Source organism: Plectropomus leopardus, chromosome 14, assembly GCF_008729295.1.
Source record: "Plectropomus leopardus isolate mb chromosome 14, YSFRI_Pleo_2.0, whole genome shotgun sequence".
In the NCBI taxonomy this organism is placed as follows: Eukaryota; Metazoa; Chordata; class Actinopteri; order Perciformes; family Serranidae; genus Plectropomus; species Plectropomus leopardus.
In genome coordinates this window covers 14,732,620-14,752,714 of record NC_056476.1, presented here as the reverse complement: position 1 = coordinate 14,752,714, position 20,095 = coordinate 14,732,620, and the positions used below count along the sequence as shown (strand labels likewise).

The following is a 20,095-nucleotide window of genomic DNA, read 5'->3' as shown; positions in this document are numbered from 1 at the left end:
AAACATACAACAATTTAACTGGAGAAAGAATAGTGTTCATGGGTATAAATCAGCTAAATTTAAGGCTATTTAAATGAATGTGGTTTATTTGTCAGGGTAGCAGGTGGCTGGGGTAAGACTGTTTTATATGCACACCCCCCTTAGTTTGATCGTGCAAATATCTCTCCCAATAAAAATATGAAAATAGCGGAGAGCATTTATTTTAGCAAAACTGTAGACAAGTTAATCATTTATTAATGCAGAAAATGCTCAAATTGTTGCATAAATTGTTGATATGAACAAAATTACCTGGCAGAGGACCCCAAAAAAACCATTTTATGTGTCCCCCACAATGTTGAAACTAAAGCTACACCTTTGCCTGGAAAACTTCTAATAGAGCTGAACCATTAAATGATATAAAAGTTGCACTAGTGTTTTCTCTGCTTTGATCTAGAAATGTCAGCTCTGAAGTCTTCAACATTGTTCAATATACTGATCCTATGCCCGATCATTACCCTTTATATTTTGTTCTCTAAATTTCTCAGTGATGGTTTTATTTCATCTGACTTCATCTGTTATAATAGTCAAAGTGCATTATTTTAACTGATGACTATAATATTATCATCACACAAAGGGAAATTCAAACCACTGATAAATACAAAGACAAGTTTCAGAGACCGATCTGTTGTCAAACTAAATCAAACACCAGCCAATTAACAGCAGAGCATTTGCACCGCATAAAGATTTTATCCAAAGACTAAGACACAGATAGAAATCAAAAACTTTATTACAAAAATAAGTTACACTCACCTCCATTTTACAGTATAAAACAATTTATTTGCAGGAATGCAAAAAACGTTGTTGGCCACCAACAATAGTTTAAAACTGCTAACATCTTTTTTTCAAAAGGTGGTTGTTATGATTTTATTGAGGGAGTTAACTGTATAGAAAACTGGGATTGAAGAGCAGTTTCCTTTTTGCTATACCCGGAAATAGAAATCCTTCACTGCAGTATCCCTTCTACCACTATGTGACTATGATCCCTCACCAAATCATAGCAGCTAACATTAGGCACACATGCTCACTGGCTGGGCAATATGGCAATTCAGTCATCTGTCAAGATTAACTCAAAAAATCTTTTTCATAGTTGCTGTCTTGGGAACTGGGAAGGGATCATTCATGATTAACATGATCTTACATGATGAAGGATTGAATTAGGTTGTTTTACATGATTCTGATGTTTGAAAATGTATTGTATCAATATAAAAACAAACCCACTGGAATAATTCAGTGGCACAAAAGGGACACTGCAGGGCTTTATTTTTGTTTTTATTCTTTTTTTTTTTTTTAGTCAAAGGCAATTGGATGCCTCTGATGTTGAAGCCTTTACAAAAGTAACATTTTATCCGAAAAACTATACAACCAGTAACTACATACTCTGAAGAAGCAAGGCGGCTAATTCAGTTCAAAATAGGATAAAAGCAGGGCTTGTTCAGACTCATCATATGAGATTGTTTTGCATGCCCAGTTTGACTGTTTGCAGTGTCAGAGCTGCAGCTAAAAAGACTATATTACATTAAGTACATTGTTTTTGCGCTGCAGCTCTTGTGCATATTTTGTATGAAAACAAGCCCTGCTTTCATCAATATAGTTTCCCTATTTACAGTACAGGCCGGGTAGTTTAGTCCTCTGTACTGAGGTAGTCAACCAACCCTTTAAAGACAAGTTCTGAAAAGAACCACTTTCCTGGAATGCCTGACTTATCCATGCCAGGTGGGTACACCCTAAAAACCTGCAAATGTTCTCTGTCAAACATCCAGATCAAACGATTAAGAACATGGATATTCCGACAATAAAAATTGCGATTAGCACAAAAATATACAATAGCATCAAGCTCCTTTGAGCCACTTCAAACCCAAGAACTTAAAAAGTGCAATTTCTTCAATAATTATTTAAAAATGGCATGTTCAGGGACAGGGAAGGGGGAGATTGTAAGGGCAATACATAGATCCCTGTCATTCAGGGCTGTAACAAGGGGCTCGGGGCAAAGAGGCTGTTGCGAGTATTTAGAATCGTCATCCTCAATCGTCTTTTTTTTTCCTTTCTTTTTTTTTTTTAAGGTGGCAGTTTCAGAAACAAATAAAAATAAAAAAACATGGGTAGGTAGGGGGAGGGGGGGTGCTTCTTCTGTAAGGCTGGAATATCATTGGACCTTTTTGTCGTGCTCTTTTTTTTGTTTCAACATCCATTGCAGCTTACGGTGTAACCCCACACATCAAGTCAGTATCCACTGTGACAGGTCAGGACCGCCCTCGGCCGCGTTTCCCTGCTGGACCAACGACAGGAAAGATAACATTAGTATTTCGAACACATTCTCCTTCACTGACAGATTAAAAACATGGCACAAAATTTAGAAAGATGACGTTTTTTTCCCGAAAAGACTGCCTTCTAATAAATAAAGTATGTTGTAAGTGCCCTTTGTCTGCTGGCAAAACAAACTGACTTGCGGCTCTGAAAGTTGACACCTGTCAAGGATTAGTCAGGAGGCCAAAAAGCAGGTCTGACTTAAGTTAAAGTGCAGCTTTATCATAATCAACATCATTTCAAGATCATCAATACCTTCACTCAGTTTTCCCTCTCTACAGCTGTGTTCATTTATTTATCTGTATGCCCCTTCCACCCAAGTCCTTTTTTCTGAAATGAGTATTTCAATAACTGATTCACAGACAGAAAATATGACTAAAAGACTGAGCTCACTAGCTGTATTTCCTGTGATATTCACGTTTTAAAAAGCACCGACTCAAAATAAATTGAGCCATGCAACAAGTTCTTTTGCAGTAATTACATGGAACAAATGAAAGCACTGCGATTTTAACAACTATGAAACTGACAGTATCACAAAGAAAAGTAAATTTTGGTGTAGGGCATCCGTGTAATGATTTAATGTAGTGCACTTGCTATTTTTGTATAGGACTTTTCTGCAATTACTTTATGCAAGTCTTCTGTGCAACACTTGGGTCTGGAGCACTGTGCAATACTCTTTGGGTGATACTGAATGTTACATGTAGTCTGACTGTACACGTGTGCAGCCGTGTCGCCTGTGTTTTCTCGAATGTCCCAAGACAAATTTCTCCTAAAAGGAGACGATGAATGCTAATCTAACCTAAAACTTACCTCTGCTTGTTCCAGGGCCCCCTCGCTGGGAGAAGCCCACTCGGCCCCTTGGTGTGACACCACCGCGGCCCCTGGTCTGACTAGCACCGCCGCGGACTCCTCCCCTCGCTCCTCGTACTCGCCCGGACCCTTGGAAGTCATCATAACCGTAGTATGGGTCATCGTAGCCGCCCCGGTAGTTGTGGTAGTCGTATCCATAGTAATCGTAATAGTCTTCATAGCCGTAATAGTCAGGAGGGTACGAATAACCTCCTCGGCCGCCCCGGCCTCTGCCTCTTGTCGGTGGTGGCATGTGGGGAGGCCCGTAATAATAGTATTCATCATACCTGAAAGATGATACACAGACTCAGCAAAAACATCCTTATTTATATCAAAATGTGTTAACTGCATGATTAAAAGGTCACATGTTTGAGCTGCACTGTTACTTCTTACATCTGTGTTTTAGCGGCTTGTCTCTGTGCTTTGCGCTCTTTCCTCTTCTGGTCAGGGGGTTTGGCAAAGACGATTTCAATGTGCTCTCCCTCGAGGTCTTTGCCGTTGAGATCAGCCAAAGCCTGCAAAATTGATCAAGAAAATAAAATTATGTTTTTACTTGAAAGACAACAAACCATAAGTTGATAAATGTCTTGTTTGTCAGTCCAGTGACAAAGATTGCTTTTTGTCCATACCTTCACAGCACCATCTCTTTCCTCGAAGTGGATGAAGGCATAGTCTTTCAATTTTTTCACCCGCTCCAGCTTGCCAAACTGACTGAAGGCCTTTTCAAGTATCTCTTCTGTGACAGTGCTCGCCAAGTTCCTCACAAACAGCACCTTGACCTAGTGATGGAAACATGAGATTCAGCTTTTTTTTTTGCAGAAAAAAATACAACAGCAGAGGACAGGCAGAAAGAAAATTAATTTTGGTGACACATCCACTTGACAGTATGCTACCAATGACCTCTGGCCCTGTGCCTTACCTTGGCCATGACCTCTGGGTCCGGGTCCTCAATGGGATCAGCCCACTCCACAGTGACGACGTTCCCCCACACCTTCACCTTGCCGCTCATCAGCCGGCGGCGGGCTTGAGCTGCCGTCTTGTGGTCTTCATACTCCAGGAAGCAAAAGCCCCGGTTCTTCTTCTTGTCGTCTGGCTGGTGGTACAATATGACATCATTTAGACCCTCTGTAGAGACAGGACACGGGAGAGAGAGGGGGAGAGAAGACAGCAGGGGGTTAACTAGATGTATTCAAGAGGTCACTGTTAAATCCATGACATACCAACAAACTCGTGACATCAAATCTGCCTTTAGAAATAAAATACATTTCTATCATTTAAAAGCTTGATTTCAAAACAAATTAGGAAAATTGTCTTTTTATTGATGATACTGTTATAACAAACTTTTTTCTCTTACTCTTATCGAGTGGAGAAAATGTCTTATGCCAAAAAAGGATATTAGCTACATTTAGTGCCCAATCAGATCTTAGCGGTAAGCCATCATGGTAACGTGAGTCACTCCAGCATAGTAATGTAGTCATCATTTGGACACAGACAGACTGTCAAAGCTTCACACACTGATTATTTCTTTACACATCTTACGGGCAGAGCCCATCTCAATAAAACTGTCCAAAAAGCAAATATTAAAATGTAAGAATGAAGCTGCTGAATAAATACTACACTGATGATTATTAAAAAAAAGAAAGGAGAAAAGAATGTTGCTGACTCACCTGTGACTTTTGCAAATTCTTCAACAATCTGCTCTTTTGTTTTACTCTTGGGGATGGAGCCAACAAACAGTCTATTATTGGCCACAGAGATGCACACACCGATGTGTTTACCCGGTCGAATTTCATTGTTGTTGCACTGCAGAAGGATGTTGGAGATTGTAAGTAAAAGATGAAGAGAAACCCCCTTTGCTTTCTTGTTGACTTAATTCTTGCAGCGAAACCCTCTCTCTGTCTGGTCATATTTGCTGTAAACGTACCAATTTGACAGCCTGCTGTGCAGCTTCTTTAGTGCAGAAAGTGACAAAGGCGTAGCCTCTGTTCAGGCCACTGAGAGGATCCATCATCAGACGCAGGTCCCAGATGGGGCCGGCTTTCTCAAACAGCGGAACAAGCTCATCCTCAAAGAGGTCTCTGGGGATTTTGCCTACAAATATCTGGCAGGTTGAGAGGACAGCAAAATATGGTGCATGAGAGCAATTCTTTAACTTGACAACTAAGATAGAAAACAAGTGATAGGTGGCATTTAGGAAAGAGGTATCCAATCAGCTCTTAGCGGTAAACTATCAGTGTAACCATGGTTACTACAGCAGACAAAAAAATGTCATCATTTGGACACCGTTTGAAACCTGATGCACTTGGCCAAGAACAAACAACTTGGAGTGAGTAAATAAAAGTGCAACATTCTTGCATCTTTATGCTTAACAAATGGTACAACTTAAAGGTGACGTGTTCTGTACCTCTGTACCGATGGTGGGCTGTGCCCCTGAGTGAGCAGACTCTGGCGGCGGACCTCCATACTTCCTCTGGCCTGTTGTCACATCAAGTGTGTAGCCAGTCCTCTCCAGCAAAGCCTACGAAAACATAGCAGAAAATATACTGTTTAATTGACAGTATCAAGCCCTTTTTTATACATATTTTGCAAACTGGTGTGAATTTGAAACATAATACTCAGATTTCTAATGTATAATTTAATTTATTACTGATTTTAATACTCTTATTTCAACTACTCTCTATCTTTTATATCAGCAACAAATCAATTCCTTCCTGGGGATCAATTGAGTATTTTTGATTCTGATTCTGACAGTGAAAAGTTCAGTGTAAAAAAAAAAAAAAAAAAAAAGGCAAAGCTGGCATAATGGCATATCTTCTTTACGGCAGTACTGCAGAATGTCTGTTTAAAAAGGGATACATACCATTTCAAAAAGTTAACTTGTAGGAAAGCACAATAACACCGTGTAAAAAAAGAACAAAAAAATCTTGTTTGAATGGGTCTAACTTTAAAACAGCATCCTGGATATAGAAATAAAATATTTTCACACTCAAAAAGAATTGCATGAGCATTCACACATTTTGTCCCAAGCATGAAATCCGATACAACTTTCTGGATGTAAGATTAGTTCTCACTTTGATTTTGGCTTCATCTGGTCCTTTATTGGTGTCTGACACTTTGGTCCCTTGTTTCTCTCTCTGTCTGTACGTCTTCATCACGCCACAAAGAAAGGCACTTTTGTTCTGAAAGAAAAAGGACAACAATTTAGTACTATCAGACAATAATTATGTAAATCATCATTAGGGCAACTTCTAATTCTTGGTTACACACTAAATGCCTAAACTATTACACAAGACAGCAAAAAACTCTGTCTTGCAGATAAAATCAAGGACAGCTAAGGGCTATTGTGCAACTACAATACAACTACATCATGCCATTTCACATCACACGTCACAGTAGACAATTGTCCACTTTGTATTAAGGTATGAGAAAGGCTCAAGTTATCTAGATAATACACTGACAGTGCCATAACCATACCTGAACATGTGAGAGGTCGCTGTCCTTAAATTGCAAAAGGACTTGCAGAGCACCTTCCTCGTTGAATTCTTTCAAAGCCTCAATCGCTCGGTCATCTAAGTCACTGTGTGACACCAAACCTGGAGCAGGAGGTGACAAGACAGAGAAACAATGAGCTCCTAACAAAAAAAAGAGATAGTTCTCATCTCTAACTCATCATTCAAGCGCAAACATTTAGGTACAACTGAGACATTTGCATACCAGTCATTTTGCATGACAAATATATTTTACGTTGTGTTATGGGTATATAATGAGTACTACAATTAGGAGGGAGGAGCGGGACCAGCCTAATCTAATGGAGCTGTATTGAGTGGTCAGGCTGCACTTTACTCTCCAACCACTGAGTTTTTGCAGAACTAATCACAACAGATGTGACAGTGCAACTCGATATGCCAGTGCCCCTCTATACTGTGGCTGGGAGCTTCTAATGAGCCGGTCTGCATTCTCCTCTATGGAGGGGCCGTCACCTGTCCCAGGCAGCCACACACCAGACAGCTGCTGCCATTGTTTCTGTCTCGGCCCCATCTGGCTGAAAGGCCAGACCAGTACTTTTTAAGATCTGACCTACCAAACAAGTCCTAAAATGACCCCCAAATTTTGTCACTGCAGCTCAGCCAATACAAACGGGTAGAGATCTGACCAAAGCAACAGATATCTAAACTGGGGACTAATATCATACTTAAGATCAGTTCATCTATTTGCAATAATTTTATGAGAATAAACTTTATGGAAATGAATGGGAAAGACTGGACAGGCTCACCAAGAGACTCCCAGGGAGAGGATAATTCATTCGCCCTGACACCAGTGATCATGCAACCATGTTGGGAATGCAAATGCTGCAATCATTTACACATTTTCACATTGGTAATGTGTAATTTTATATTTTGTAGCACTGCAGTACCCATTTTGGTAGGAAACCACAAAAAGTTGCTTCATGATCCCAATTCCCCCATTCAAAAAGGTGATAAAATGACAGTACATGCAAGAATATTGATAAACATAAAAAAATTGCATATTTGAATATGCAAGTATAGTCATTGTGCCTTACCTGCTATGTAAATTTCATCTAGTTTTTCAGCAACTTTCTGTGGTAAACCAGCTTCTAATAAAGTCTGGAAGTGCTCAGAATGGGTAACTGCAGCAGAGGTGTCCATTGGTTCTTCTGGACCATTTCCATTAATATGTTCTGTGGCCATGTCTCCAGAAATCTGTGTAAATGCAATGAGCCAAATTAATCCTGGGTCAAGGGCAAGACTTGGGTTGTGTTCAGAAGAGTGCAAAGTCTCAGACTTGTCAGATTTTTTTTTTTTTTTTTTTTTTTTATGGTTTGACCATTTACAATCTTGGATAAAGAGTGACTTTTGTATTAATGAGAACAAATTATCAATAAACAGTGGGTGTGGCTGTGAGCAAAACAAGTTATCTTTGTTGTGTGGCCCCGGCACAGTCTGGAGACTTTTCACTATCCTGACATAACACTTGCAGCTTTCAGCTTGCATGAGGTAGATGCTCAGAAACCTGTGCATAGGCAGTTGACAGACGTTTGAACATTGCACGCAAGACAGATAATGCACATAGCTAATTCCCCATAGAAACAGATTGAGTGAAATCTTATAAAACCTACAGGGTTGGTGTCCATGTGGCAGTATTTTCCATTCTGGGTTGAAAAGTTTTTTGCAATCAGTGCCAAGTTCACTTGCTAACGGCTGTATCACAGCCCTCTTGGTGGCTGCTGTTGTAGACGCCTTGTCCGCTCTGGTCTCTAAATTACATGTTAACTTACCTTCTCACTGCTGACTTCAGCACAGGCTAGATAGCCGATACACGTGTTCCATCAGAGAGTGAGCCTCTGTTTCCGGTAGCTGACCAATGAACAAGTGTGCACCCTATTGCATTTTGATTCTTGACACTTTAGCAACACATTGTGACACTAAGGAAAATACTCCAAATCGTCACGTTAATGACCACCCAAAATAATACTTCACATTAGTTTTTGTAGACAGACACTGAGGCATGAACTTGTGCAAACTGCTCTCTGATCACATTACTGTATCCGGCAACTGGACTGAGCAAAACGTGGACAGCAATCTCCTGTTCTGGCCTAACCTTAACTTACCTAACGTTGCCTTTAAGCTACAAGTGGCTTAAATATATCACGCGACCGATATCTTTGAGTGTCTGTTAATTAATGCCATTATATCGGTAAGCACGTGCTTTCTGTGGTTAAAAACATTTCTTTGAAAGTAACTGTGTAGAGATCGTGCAAATCAATTTTGAGTTTTCATTGTGTAACGTTTGGAAATCTTGGTCAATAAATTATTTTTTGCCGATGTTAATGTGAACGTTAGATTTAAGCGGGGAGACTCGCACACGTTGAGGCTAGCTAGCTAGCGGGCTAGTTTGCTCAGCTAATGTTACAGCAAGCAACTTGGGACCTTCATTGGGACAATAACAAGACGCGCTAATATGCATTTTCTATGAAAGCGTCTGCACTTGGATTTATAGTAAGCAAAGGGCATGGTATTTTGTACAATAGTAAGGGAGGATCACGAGTTCTCGCTAAAATAGCTTTCTTTTACCAGCTAGCTGCTGTTAGCATACGATGACAATGAGCATGTCAATTCCATGATCTGTCAAAATAGGCTAGCTTGAGCTAGCATGCTAATTCGGACGGAATTTCAGTGAGGCCATTGTTACAACGTCATCTGTCGGTAAAGACTTAACCATTTGACAAAGAATCGCCTTTTAAAACCTATCACATTCAACGAGGCCTTGGAGGCTAAACGTTTAGCTCGCTAGATGCGTGGTTTGTCAACGTGCCGCCATATAGGAAGAGTCCATTTTCAAAAAGCCGGTCTGGAGAACTCGTTCCCAACCACCACCAGTTTCCACATTGTTTGAAACAGCACCGCACGATTCAGACTTTTCAGCAAGCAATAAAGCAACAATCACGTGACCAAACAGTAGCATTCGCCCTACCTGCCGCTGGATCACCAACGTGTATGGTGTTGATTATTTAGGAAGATAAATGTGATATTTAAAAGACAGAAAAAGTGTAAAACTCCCGGCACTGATCCGGCTTCAGTCATTCACTCTTGATGATGTAAAATGGCTGCCACGTTCACGCCTCGAGTTTTGTCTCGTCGATGGGGTTTCTTGGACAGCGCTGCACGGGCTTGCCTTGTATGCATTTTACAGAGGAGCAGCAGGTCATTCAAAGCATCCATCATAATTACTATCGATGAGTAATTTCACAACAAAAGCACAGTTTATGTGTCGGAAACAAGCGCTGGCTAATAAAACTGTTGAACGTTTAGACACAGAAACTAATCAATGAGCGAAAAAGCCAAAACTGAACTCAAATATAAAGTAAAAAATAATGAAACAAAACAAGGAAGCATAACAATGAAATAAATTAGCTTAGTATTAATAATGTACTCGTAATCTACCACCACCAATACTAACATTAACTCTAAAGATGGTCAGTATTATATATTTTTTTTCATTCATGCCAGTTCATATATATTTCAATCTAAAACTAGATACTGTATCTGGAGCCTTATTAACAGAACATCACTTGTTCTGTATACTTCGCAGTATATCAGCAGTGTTTGACTGGAATCAGCTTGACTTTAAGTAGTATTGTGGGTCCCATTTGTCACCACACGGTGTCACTCTTCACATTGATTTAACACTGTTACATGAACAAAAGAACAGGTCAGAGTGTGTGTATGGAAAATTAATATAATATAATATAATATAATATAATATAATATAATATATTAAAAGAATTATTTGTTCGATACAGCAACATGAGGTGCAAGGTTTTGCACTACTGAAAAGTTCTTTTATGTCATGCAAAACTGCATAACAGTTTTTACAGATTTTGTAAAAGATTCTCTGCAACATCATATATTCATTACAAACTGGATTTAAAAACGTGTTACCTGTGTCTATGTCTGTTCCACAAAATCCGGTTTATTTTATCAGATTATTTGTTGTTATCTTGTTTGTTTTTTTAACTCAATTAGTATTTTCTGAAGGTAGTAAATATCTTGGGGGGACAATATATGAGTTTGAGTTTATTTACATCTGTGCTCACAGTAAACAGCTGAATAAAATAAATGCAGACAATTAAAAAAGTAGAACTATATCTGTATATGATGTTTCACAATAATAACATAATAATATATAGCTGTCTCTTATGTATGTGTATGCCTAGTATTCAGGTATGCTAAAAATGTCCCATCCAATATATTGATAAAGAAAAAAAATATATATTATTTTGCTAAAAAAGTGTCAGTAATTGTATGTTGTGGAGACAAATGTTTTTAGGGGACAACTAATCAATCAATAATCATAAATCTTAACTGTCACAGCTAAATGACCATCAGTTAATATGCCACACATTAACTCAGTGACCAACAATGGTGCTCACAGGTTCATTCAACAAACTTTAATGTCTCTGTCACGTTATTTTTGTGAAGTCAGAGTATGTTGCACTACATGTGTAATTTATGTAGACAGCAGGTCAGTTGCTTTTATTTACTGCATATTTGTACAGTAAAGTAGAGTGTATAGTGTGAACGCCATGGCCACGGCCTTGCTTTTTCTCTTGGTTAAATGAAGCCAAATTAAAATGAATTTGTTCTTAACAGCTCACTGAGAGTCAAATGCAAAATTGCAAGTCAAAAAACTACACCAAAACATGTTGGTGTTTTTTTAATGACAATTTCTAGGTTCACATATTCGAACAGCCAAAATTGAAAACTACTTGTGTCAGTGGTAACCCTTGGCAATACTCCAAAATACAGATATTGCAGTGACATAATGCAGGATATGAATTTGGTATTGGGCTTTCTGCTTTTTTCATCACAGCCAGAGTGAATGATGGGCTTAATGTTTGGCTCATGGTAGGAATAATAAAACTTTAGCAGGTAACTGACTCCAACAATCCCCACAGGTATAGAGCATTAACAGCTGGATGATGATGGATGGAAGATTTTGAGGAATAACTTACACAGCTGTTAAGGAATAGAGCAGCAGGATGATTTCCTGGTGCATTTTCCCAATTGCTAATAATGTTTCACAAAGAAATGTAACAAACACAAACATACTGAATGGCACAAGACAAAAACAAACAATGGGAAAGTGTAATACAAGGACTGAGTACAAAAAAAATGAAGGTAAATATTATCAAAACTAAAATTTTGTAAACAAATACTTCTAGCTTAGTAAAAGCTTTGCTAATAAGCTTTGTCTTCCTCGTCTAATCATCCCCAGACTGTTGCAGCCCTGGAAAATTCTACAGGTGGAGTTCATAATAATGTCTGTTTTGAATTTATGGGACTACAATAAGTTTATTGCTCGTGTCTGTGAAGGCTCCTCAGAGAACAAACCTTTAATATGACTCAGACAGATCTTCTACAAAACAGTTGGTTTAGAAAGTTTTGCATTCAGCTTTATAATAGGCAGTGAGTGCCAAGACTGTAGAGGTCATCTGTAAGTTTTTAGGTATTAGCCAAAATTTTGTCTGCAGAATTTGTGATCCCAAACTGCCAGAACTGTATATAAACCTTTTGTTTTTCCATAATAGTCAAATTAAATTCCAGTTCAACATCATGTTCATAGAGGTATCACAAAGATTATTAGGTAAAAAAGAGATCCAGGATTTAATTTAGGTTAAAGCATCTGTCATGAACAATTAAGCAAACCTCATCCCTTTCAGTTTTTTATATTCATTTATAATAAGTGCCTGTATGTGTGAAATTACTTACACAGTGTTATAGTTATATCCCATCAAAGTGATGCTTTGCTTTTAGGGGAAATATGAAATATTTCACAATAATGTTTTTATCAGTACAGCAAATAAGATAAATGATAAAGATAAAAGAATCACCCAGTTTAGTGGTTCCCAACTGGTCCAGCCATGGAGTCATTCATTCAATGTCCACACATTAGATAAATAACCACATATTCAGTTTTATTTCACAAACACGTCAGCTTAGTGCAAAAAGGAAAAGAAAAAAAACAGACTGCAAGAGTAAACAGAAACTGTACTTCAAAATAAAAGCTCTGTGCTTGAAATTCACTGTACTTCAAAATAAATTTAACATGTCCACAAATCCTTTGTGGTCCATTCAGAATGGACCCACAACCCACTTTTGGACCACAACCCACCAGTTGGGAACCAATGATCTAGTTAGTTTATTATACCAAATGTATGTTAAACAAACCAAAATCAGCCAGCTGTGAGATGTCAGGTGGTTAAACACTTTCATTTAATGAATATTTTAGTTCTTAGTTTTGGGAATGAGCCAGGTAGTGGTGACACAAAGGGCTTGATACTAGTCTTTGTAAACAACATGAAGAAGCTGTAGGCAACAGGACAAGATTATGATACCGGAAGTGTTCTTATTTCCAGTGTAGTCTGTTTGTAGTATGAATAGGATTGACCAAAATCGTATTTGTACTGCATAGTAAAACAGTTTGTGTGAAGAGGCAGAATCTTTAACCGAAATGCAATCTCAGAACCCATTGGCTATAGTCTGGCAACAAGCTAGCTTTATTTTAGTTGTTTTTTAAAAATTATTATGTATTTTGATATAAATTAATATGTAGATATGTGTTTATAGAGATTAGCCGAAATGACTGGCACATTAAAGAGGAAGTCTCAGCCCAGATGTCTGCAGGCTCCATCAGAGCGGCCTGACATCATGGCCTTCACCTCCAGAGGCTTTATTGATGGGTTTGCTATCCGCACCCCAGTTATGTTTCACTGTGTGTGAATATTGTAGGTAAAATAGGTCACTCCTGCACCCCTGTTTTGGGCTGCTGCTGACTTTTTATGCTGTGTCTTGCACTGTAAATAATTGTGAATAAATACCTACATTTGGGGGTTAGCTTTATGTGAGGCCTCTGCATCTTGACTTATTGTTTTGACTGCTCCCAGGGTCAGTCCCACTGGCCACCCCTGTGAAAAATGTCTTGGGACCACCACTGGACCCTGCATAAAACTGCTCAGACTTGATGGGCTTCATCCTCACTTTCAATCATCGATCTTTGAACTGCTACACTAAATATTTTCATTCACTTCATGGCTGAGAAAACTGATGATCTCAGCTGATTCATTTGTTGCGTGGTGTCACCGACTTGTCACCTTGGCTTCGAACCGAGCCTGGCTGACATGACCTGCTAACCTCTCTGTGCTCTCTCCTCTATAGCAGCAGTGGCGGTGTCGACACTGGAGCCCAAATATATCTGACTAGTGTTTCACCAAGCATGACTGTGTAGGTGACACACTTCACTCTGCGTTGAGTAGTTCTGAGTTACCTGCAGAACATAAGAAACTCTGTACATCTCTTTGTTTCATAAATCAGGTGGCCTTGAAGCAGGTCAATGAGAGAACACAAATACACAGCAGAGTATTGCATGGGTCATACAGTCAAAGCAACAACACACAATATAAACGCCAATATTATCAGCAGAACTGACATATAATGCCACTTATTTTAGGGTTTACGTGTTACAAATGTTGTGATAGAAGTCAAAAACAGCCTTTAAACATTACTGGGGATTACTGTCTCGTCTTCCACACTTATTGAAATATGAGCCGAAGGCCAGGGATTTATTGCCATCACAACCAAGGACACAGGGCATGGGTGCTTAAGTAAAAGGACAAATGAAAAACAAAATAAATTCATATTCATCCTTGACATTTCAGATGTCGGAGGTGGACACATGGATACGATCAGATATCGCTTTATTTATTTGTACCTTCTTCCATCCATCAATTGGTTCTGAAGATGCCCTGGCACTAAAATGAGTTTTGCCTCAATAAAGGCTATAGCTACTTTAAAATTCCAAGTGAAAAGAATACATCCAAAACATTTGCGGCAATGTTTATTGACAGGAAGTTTTGAATGAAAATTGTTATCTTTAAAGCCAAGACATACAGTATGGCAGCATTCCAGTATAGACTTAAAAAAACAATATAGTCTCATACAGGGCATCAATATGCTTAAGTTCCTACTTGTGTAACATAAAAATAGTTAACTAATTACTAATAACTTTATTATTATTATTACGGTGCATATTATGTTTTACAATTATTTGATTGGCCTATAAAAATATTATATTGAATTTACATTATATAGATAATCCGTGAAAGGTTATATTTGAGAAGCTGGGACCACAGAGGGTTTTACATTTCTTTTACTTAAAAGATTTAAAAAATGATTTATCAATAGTCAGAATAATTAGGAAGACTAGAACCTTCACAATTGGGGAAGTCAGTGGAAATTTCACACCAATTTTAGACTTAGATTTAACGCCAAAAAAAAACTTGTTTTTGTTTTGATTTTCGAGGGAATACACAGCCAAGGAAAACATCTTATGTCTACATGGTAAAAGGTTAAAAAAATATAAAGAGTTAAGGAAATTTGTGACGCTATTCTTTGGAACGCTGGGGAGATAAAAGGATCCAAAAACATTTTCAAGAAGCCTGCAACACATTGATTAGGCTATCTAAGAGGGCCAGGAAGGCATAAAGAAAAGAGTGACGAGAATTATTTTTTATTTATCATTTCAAGACGGAATTCAAACTATGGAGAGTAAACTCAACTTCTCTAGTCCATCAAATTGAGTCTTGTAATTCAACATATCTTCTAAATATTCTATGCAGGTGTAACCAGTGGTGCAGTGGAGGGTATACGCAGGTGTTGGGGCTACATCTTCCCCCTTTTTTCTGTCCGTTAACAGTAAAACCACCTCAGCCAAAAAGCCAGTGGAATATGTGGCAGTATACCCACTTTCTCCTCAGTAACCTAACCATCTGCCTAGTAGTACACCTACTTCATCAGCCACTACAACACCACTGGGTGTAACCATGACCTTGCGTCCATTACCAACTACTGCAGTTTGCACGAGTGTGGCCACGTCTTTCAAGTTTGTGTTGTTTCTCCCTCTAAACAGACTAAATTTTCAGCACAATCTCTCAAGTCTTAACATTATTACCACAATCTGTATTCAGCAAAAGACTAATCATTTCACTGCTATTAAAAGTGATTCTGTACAGTTTTACCAATTCATCTACAACACAGCTGACACCAGATATCAATATGACGTCAGAGAGATGTTGGACTCTCACATCAGTCAGACATTATATTTTGGTCGGAGTAAAGACAGAGTTGACAGTCCTGTCATTGTGTTAACATGGACATGAATTAACATCATGATGTTTTGCAAATGTTGGGTTTTGATCTCCATACCTCTCGACTAAATGTTGTTATTCAACATCAAGATGACACTGGCTCGAGACATTTAGAAGATGTTGCATTTTGGTTACTTAAAAACACCACTTAAAACCAACAAAATATCAACCCCATCTGTCGCCAGTATTCAGCATCATATTGATGTTAACAAGAGACATTGTCCTGAAGTTACATTTTGGCTACCCGAAGTCAGAAACTGACTTCACCAAATCACCATCTAATTATGGCGTTGGCCAGCTTGGAGGGTATTTTGTAGAGGCAACCATATCCATAATGCTAGTGGTTTGATCTATTTACAAAAGTTTGACTTAATCTCAAAATGTCAACTTTATTCTCAACAGTTTGACTTAATTCTCAACCATTTGATTTCATTCTCAACAAATCAATTTTATCCTCACCTTTTTGCCTTAATTCTCACAATGCAATACTATATTTCGTATTTATTTCTGTAATGCTAAATTTAACAATCTTTTTCCTCTCATATGTTTCCCTTATGCCCAAATATTCTCTTGAATCTAGTGGAGGTTGCTTTAAAAGTGATATTTCATTATCACACTTTTAGACTCCCCATAATCAAAACATAACACTTTAAGGCCACTTACAGCCTACAAATGGTCTTTCTGCAGTAAATCAAAATGACCAAGATGAACCCAAACTAATAATGACCCTCCCTTTAATGGACATGATGAATAATAACAACCCCCTGTTACCAAGTAACAAAAACCCAGGGATTAAACCCTAAATGTGTTTTTCCTCTCCAGGATTTATTCCAATCATTTTCCCTTTAAAGGGATTAAGACAAAGGTAGCAACGTGGACCATGAGTCAGTGAGATCATTGATAAAGAGGCCACAGAGTGAGGGACACAGGTATAAAATGACATGAAGGAACAGAAGTCCTCAGTAAAAAGCTGTCCTACACAGAGGCACAATGAAGGTCCAACTGTCTCTTAATGTGGTATTACTCTCTAACTCATTTATGCTTTGATTCAACAGATTCTTGACTGACCATATTCTTTTGTCTCTATAGGTAACAGCTGCAACCACGATGGGCTCAGTGAAATCAGCTGGACTGTCTTTTCTTCTGTTGTCTTTTTTTATTTACATAGCTGATTCTTACCCCAACATCGACATATCAAACAGTAAGATTTTTGCACACTAAGTACTCTCCTCTCAAATCTAGTACACAAACAAAAGATTTACTTCAGTAATTTGGCACCATCTGCTTGTATTTATCCCCATTCACAAAGATTTTACACTGTGCTTTTAATCTCAGATTCCAAATGTCTCTGGCACTATATCACAAGCTGTGCATGATCAATAGTGTTGTCTTTCGGCAGTGGGCTGCGAGGAGTGCACGCTGAGAAAGAACACTGTTTTCTCGAGGGATCGTCCGGTCTACCAGTGCATGGGCTGCTGCTTCTCCAGAGCGTACCCAACACCTCTCAAGGCCATGAAGACGATGACGATCCCAAAGAACATCACCTCTGAGGCAACATGCTGTGTCGCAAAGCACAGCTATGAGGTACAGGTTCAATCAATAGACCTGTTAGGCTAACTTTCATTAAAAAAATAATAAATAGAAATATTAATATTAATAATGCACCGGTAGACTGGACGAATAATAATAATAATAATAATGTGTGTGTCTCCGTAAAATCAGATTGAATATGCCAACTTGAAAAGGTGTGTTTTCAGTTTAAAAGATTTGTATATTTTACATTTGATTTTACATTAAGATTAGTTTAAGGGTCAGGGGATTTGGGCATGTTAAATCAGCAGTAGTGGAAATAAACTAAATCAATTTAGTAAAGTACAATTTTGAAGTACCTGTACTTAAATAGATATTTTGCTGATTTTACATCAAGTGATTCACACCTGGTTGAAATCTGTCAAATTTGCCTTCAGTTAATTCAATTTTATTCCACCTTACACTAAACCACTGCAATTCTGAGGATTATATTGTATAACATAGCAGACACACTACAATGCATTGTAAATGTGTAATTCACTTTTGGTTTTCAAAAGAATGGTTTATAAAGCAAGTTTTAAAGAATACAAGTGTGAATTTAAAAAAAATTGTTGTTTTTCTTTCATTTTGAAGAGTAGCTTAAATTGATGAGTATGGAGGTATATATAAGCATTTTTGCTTCTACCAAAGCCTATTCAGTCACTGCATCATACACAGTGTTGTTTTTGTTTATATTGACTATACAGTTTGTGTTTATTGTATTATATATGATGACTGAAAAAAATACTGCTACTACTAACACTAGAATACTACTAAACTGTGTTCTTAGGGTTTCTTGCCATGTTTCAGCAATCTTTTGCTGTTTGCAGCTAAGAGACATTTCGCCTCAAAGGTCTCAGTTGGTTTCATTAAAATGAATGTTTGAGCTTCAACGAGGTCACTGTTTTTTAAACATTTCTCACAATGCCCCAAAAGGTGTTTTGAACACATCTAAAAAACATATGATTACATATATTTGCTCTAAATTGATGTGACTTTTTAATGTCTTCCTTCTCAACTGTGCCTCTTTCAGACAGAGGTGGCCGGCATAAGAGTGAGAAACCACACAGACTGCCATTGCAGCACCTGCTATTTTCATAAGATATGAAGATGGGAACTGGAGACCATTCTGCAGCACTCGGCTTGGCAAAAAAATTTGCATCTTTTAATTTGCACGAGCTCATTTCTGTTTTAAAATTTATGTCGCCAGATAATATTTTTGTAGCAGTTTTGTGTCTGTGTAATTAACCCACAACTAGATAGATGAAGTATATGAGTCACTGTAGAATGAAAAGCAATTAAAATGTATAACCCAGATGTTGCATTCTCATGAATGTGTCTTACAGTGAAATGCATGGGATTATGGTGTGTGTTGAGGGCAATTATTGGGTGTGTTTCAAATTGCTTAGTTGCTTTGGATAAATATGGTAAATGGCAAATGCAATTGCATAGCGCCTTTTTAGTCTTCACAGCCACATTCATATACACATTCACACTTGGCTTTAGCTACCATACAAGGTGCCACCTGCTCACCTAAACATTCACTCGCAATCACACATCAATGGGCCAACAGGAGCAATTTTGCAATCAGTATCCTGCCCAAGGGTACTTACACATAGACTACAGGAGCTGTGGATTGAACCGCTGATCTTCCGACTAGGGGACGACCCACTCCATCTCCTGAGCCACGGCTGTTCAGGCTCCTATATTAATGTGTTTTATATATTATGTAATATAAGGAGTAGTTGCATGATTTACTGTCTGAAAGTGAAAGGCTTTGAAGTTGATATCATGTTTCGAGGTAAATGGTTTGTGCCATGACATATCTGACTCTTCAGCCCAAACTGGCAGCTAAAATACATGTCAAGTAAGAAGCCAATAAACGACAGAATTGAAATTGAAGCCAACAACAGAGAATGTTCCAAAAAGGGAAAATTCAGTTTTTTTAAACCTCTAAGATTTTGTGAAGCTCATGATGAAAAACTCCAGAGGAGCTTCAAAACTGAATTCAAATCAAGAATTCAAAAAATGTAAACCGTTATGTAAGTAAAAGTAGGGCAAACCCATCAGTTTATTTGTTGAACTGAATTTGACAATATTTTGAGCACAAAATATAACTTCAAGAAGTCATGGTATTATACAATAATCAGTAATGTTGCAGCATCACTCTTTCTTTTGTTTTATTTGATCATCATACATTTTTTACATAATCATAATGCTTTATGACACTTAAAAAGTAGCATGCCATGTAATTGACCAAGAGTCTTTCGGCTGACTGACCCGTTAGTGAACACGAGTACTGCTCAAGTGTCCTAAACCAAGTCATTTAATCAGGGATGTTGTTGGAGCTGACCCTGGTTTGCTTTCGGACTACTCGGAAGCATGGAAAGACTATGAGACAATTGCAAAATGCATATGGGAGTAAAAGCACACAGACTTTGCGGTGGTTTTGATTCTCCTTGTAGTCATTTCATGTGATTTTGTGGTCATTTTTTGTCTCTTTGTGGTTGTTTTTTGTATTTTTGAGATAATTTTGTGTCGTTTTGGTCGTTTAGTATCTTTCTGTAGTTGTTTTGAGTGTCATTGGGATAATTTTGCATCTCTGTTGAA

The 20,095-nt window shown here is 38.1% G+C and overlaps 2 protein-coding genes across 4 annotated transcripts; one reads left to right on the top strand and one right to left on the bottom strand.

Annotated features, from left to right (window-relative positions):
• Positions 1-748: 748 nt before the first annotated feature.
• LOC121953428 (heterogeneous nuclear ribonucleoprotein Q) lies at positions 749-9,822 on the bottom strand. 3 transcript variants are annotated; one of them, XM_042500521.1, is made up of 12 exons: positions 9,685-9,822; positions 7,754-7,913; positions 6,667-6,785; positions 6,264-6,371; positions 5,597-5,710; positions 5,117-5,293; positions 4,860-4,995; positions 4,112-4,317; positions 3,822-3,971; positions 3,586-3,707; positions 3,154-3,479; positions 749-2,305 (listed from the first exon to the last, which is right to left on the bottom strand). In XM_042500521.1, exons 2-12 carry the CDS (start codon positions 7,899-7,901, stop codon positions 2,280-2,282), a joined length of 1,632 nt encoding a protein of 543 aa, XP_042356455.1. In that variant the 5' UTR covers positions 7,902-7,913; positions 9,685-9,822; the 3' UTR covers positions 749-2,279. The 3 variants fall into 3 exon arrangements, with proteins under 3 accessions (XP_042356455.1, XP_042356454.1, XP_042356456.1); XM_042500520.1 differs by having other exon boundaries at positions 749-2,308; positions 9,685-9,821; XM_042500522.1 differs by lacking the exon at positions 7,754-7,913 and having other exon boundaries at positions 749-2,308; positions 9,685-9,819.
• A 6,987-nt stretch (positions 9,823-16,809) lies between these two features.
• cga (glycoprotein hormones, alpha polypeptide) lies at positions 16,810-19,462 on the top strand. Its single transcript, XM_042500588.1, has 4 exons — positions 16,810-16,912; positions 17,006-17,117; positions 17,316-17,500; positions 18,519-19,462. The coding sequence occupies exons 1-4, from the start codon at positions 16,907-16,909 to the stop codon at positions 18,591-18,593; spliced, it is 378 nt and encodes a 125-aa protein (XP_042356522.1). The 5' UTR covers positions 16,810-16,906; the 3' UTR covers positions 18,594-19,462.
• Positions 19,463-20,095: the final 633 nt, after the last annotated feature.

Excerpts from the sequence above, each read along its gene's own strand:
- LOC121953428 (XM_042500520.1), bottom strand. The coding sequence starts at position 7,901 with ATGGCCACAGAACATATTAATGGAAATGGTCCAGAAGAACCAATGGAC. Across the intron at positions 6,372-6,666 it reads GCGACCTCTCACATGTTCAG|AACAAAAGTGCCTTTCTTTG; the intron begins GTATGGTTATGG and ends TTTTTCTTTCAG. Across the intron at positions 5,294-5,596 it reads AGCCCACCATCGGTACAGAG|ATATTTGTAGGCAAAATCCC; the intron begins GTACAGAACACG and ends TCAACCTGCCAG.
- cga (XM_042500588.1), top strand. Across the intron at positions 17,118-17,315 it reads CAACATCGACATATCAAACA|TGGGCTGCGAGGAGTGCACG; the intron begins GTAAGATTTTTG and ends GTCTTTCGGCAG. Across the intron at positions 17,501-18,518 it reads TCGCAAAGCACAGCTATGAG|ACAGAGGTGGCCGGCATAAG; the intron begins GTACAGGTTCAA and ends TGCCTCTTTCAG.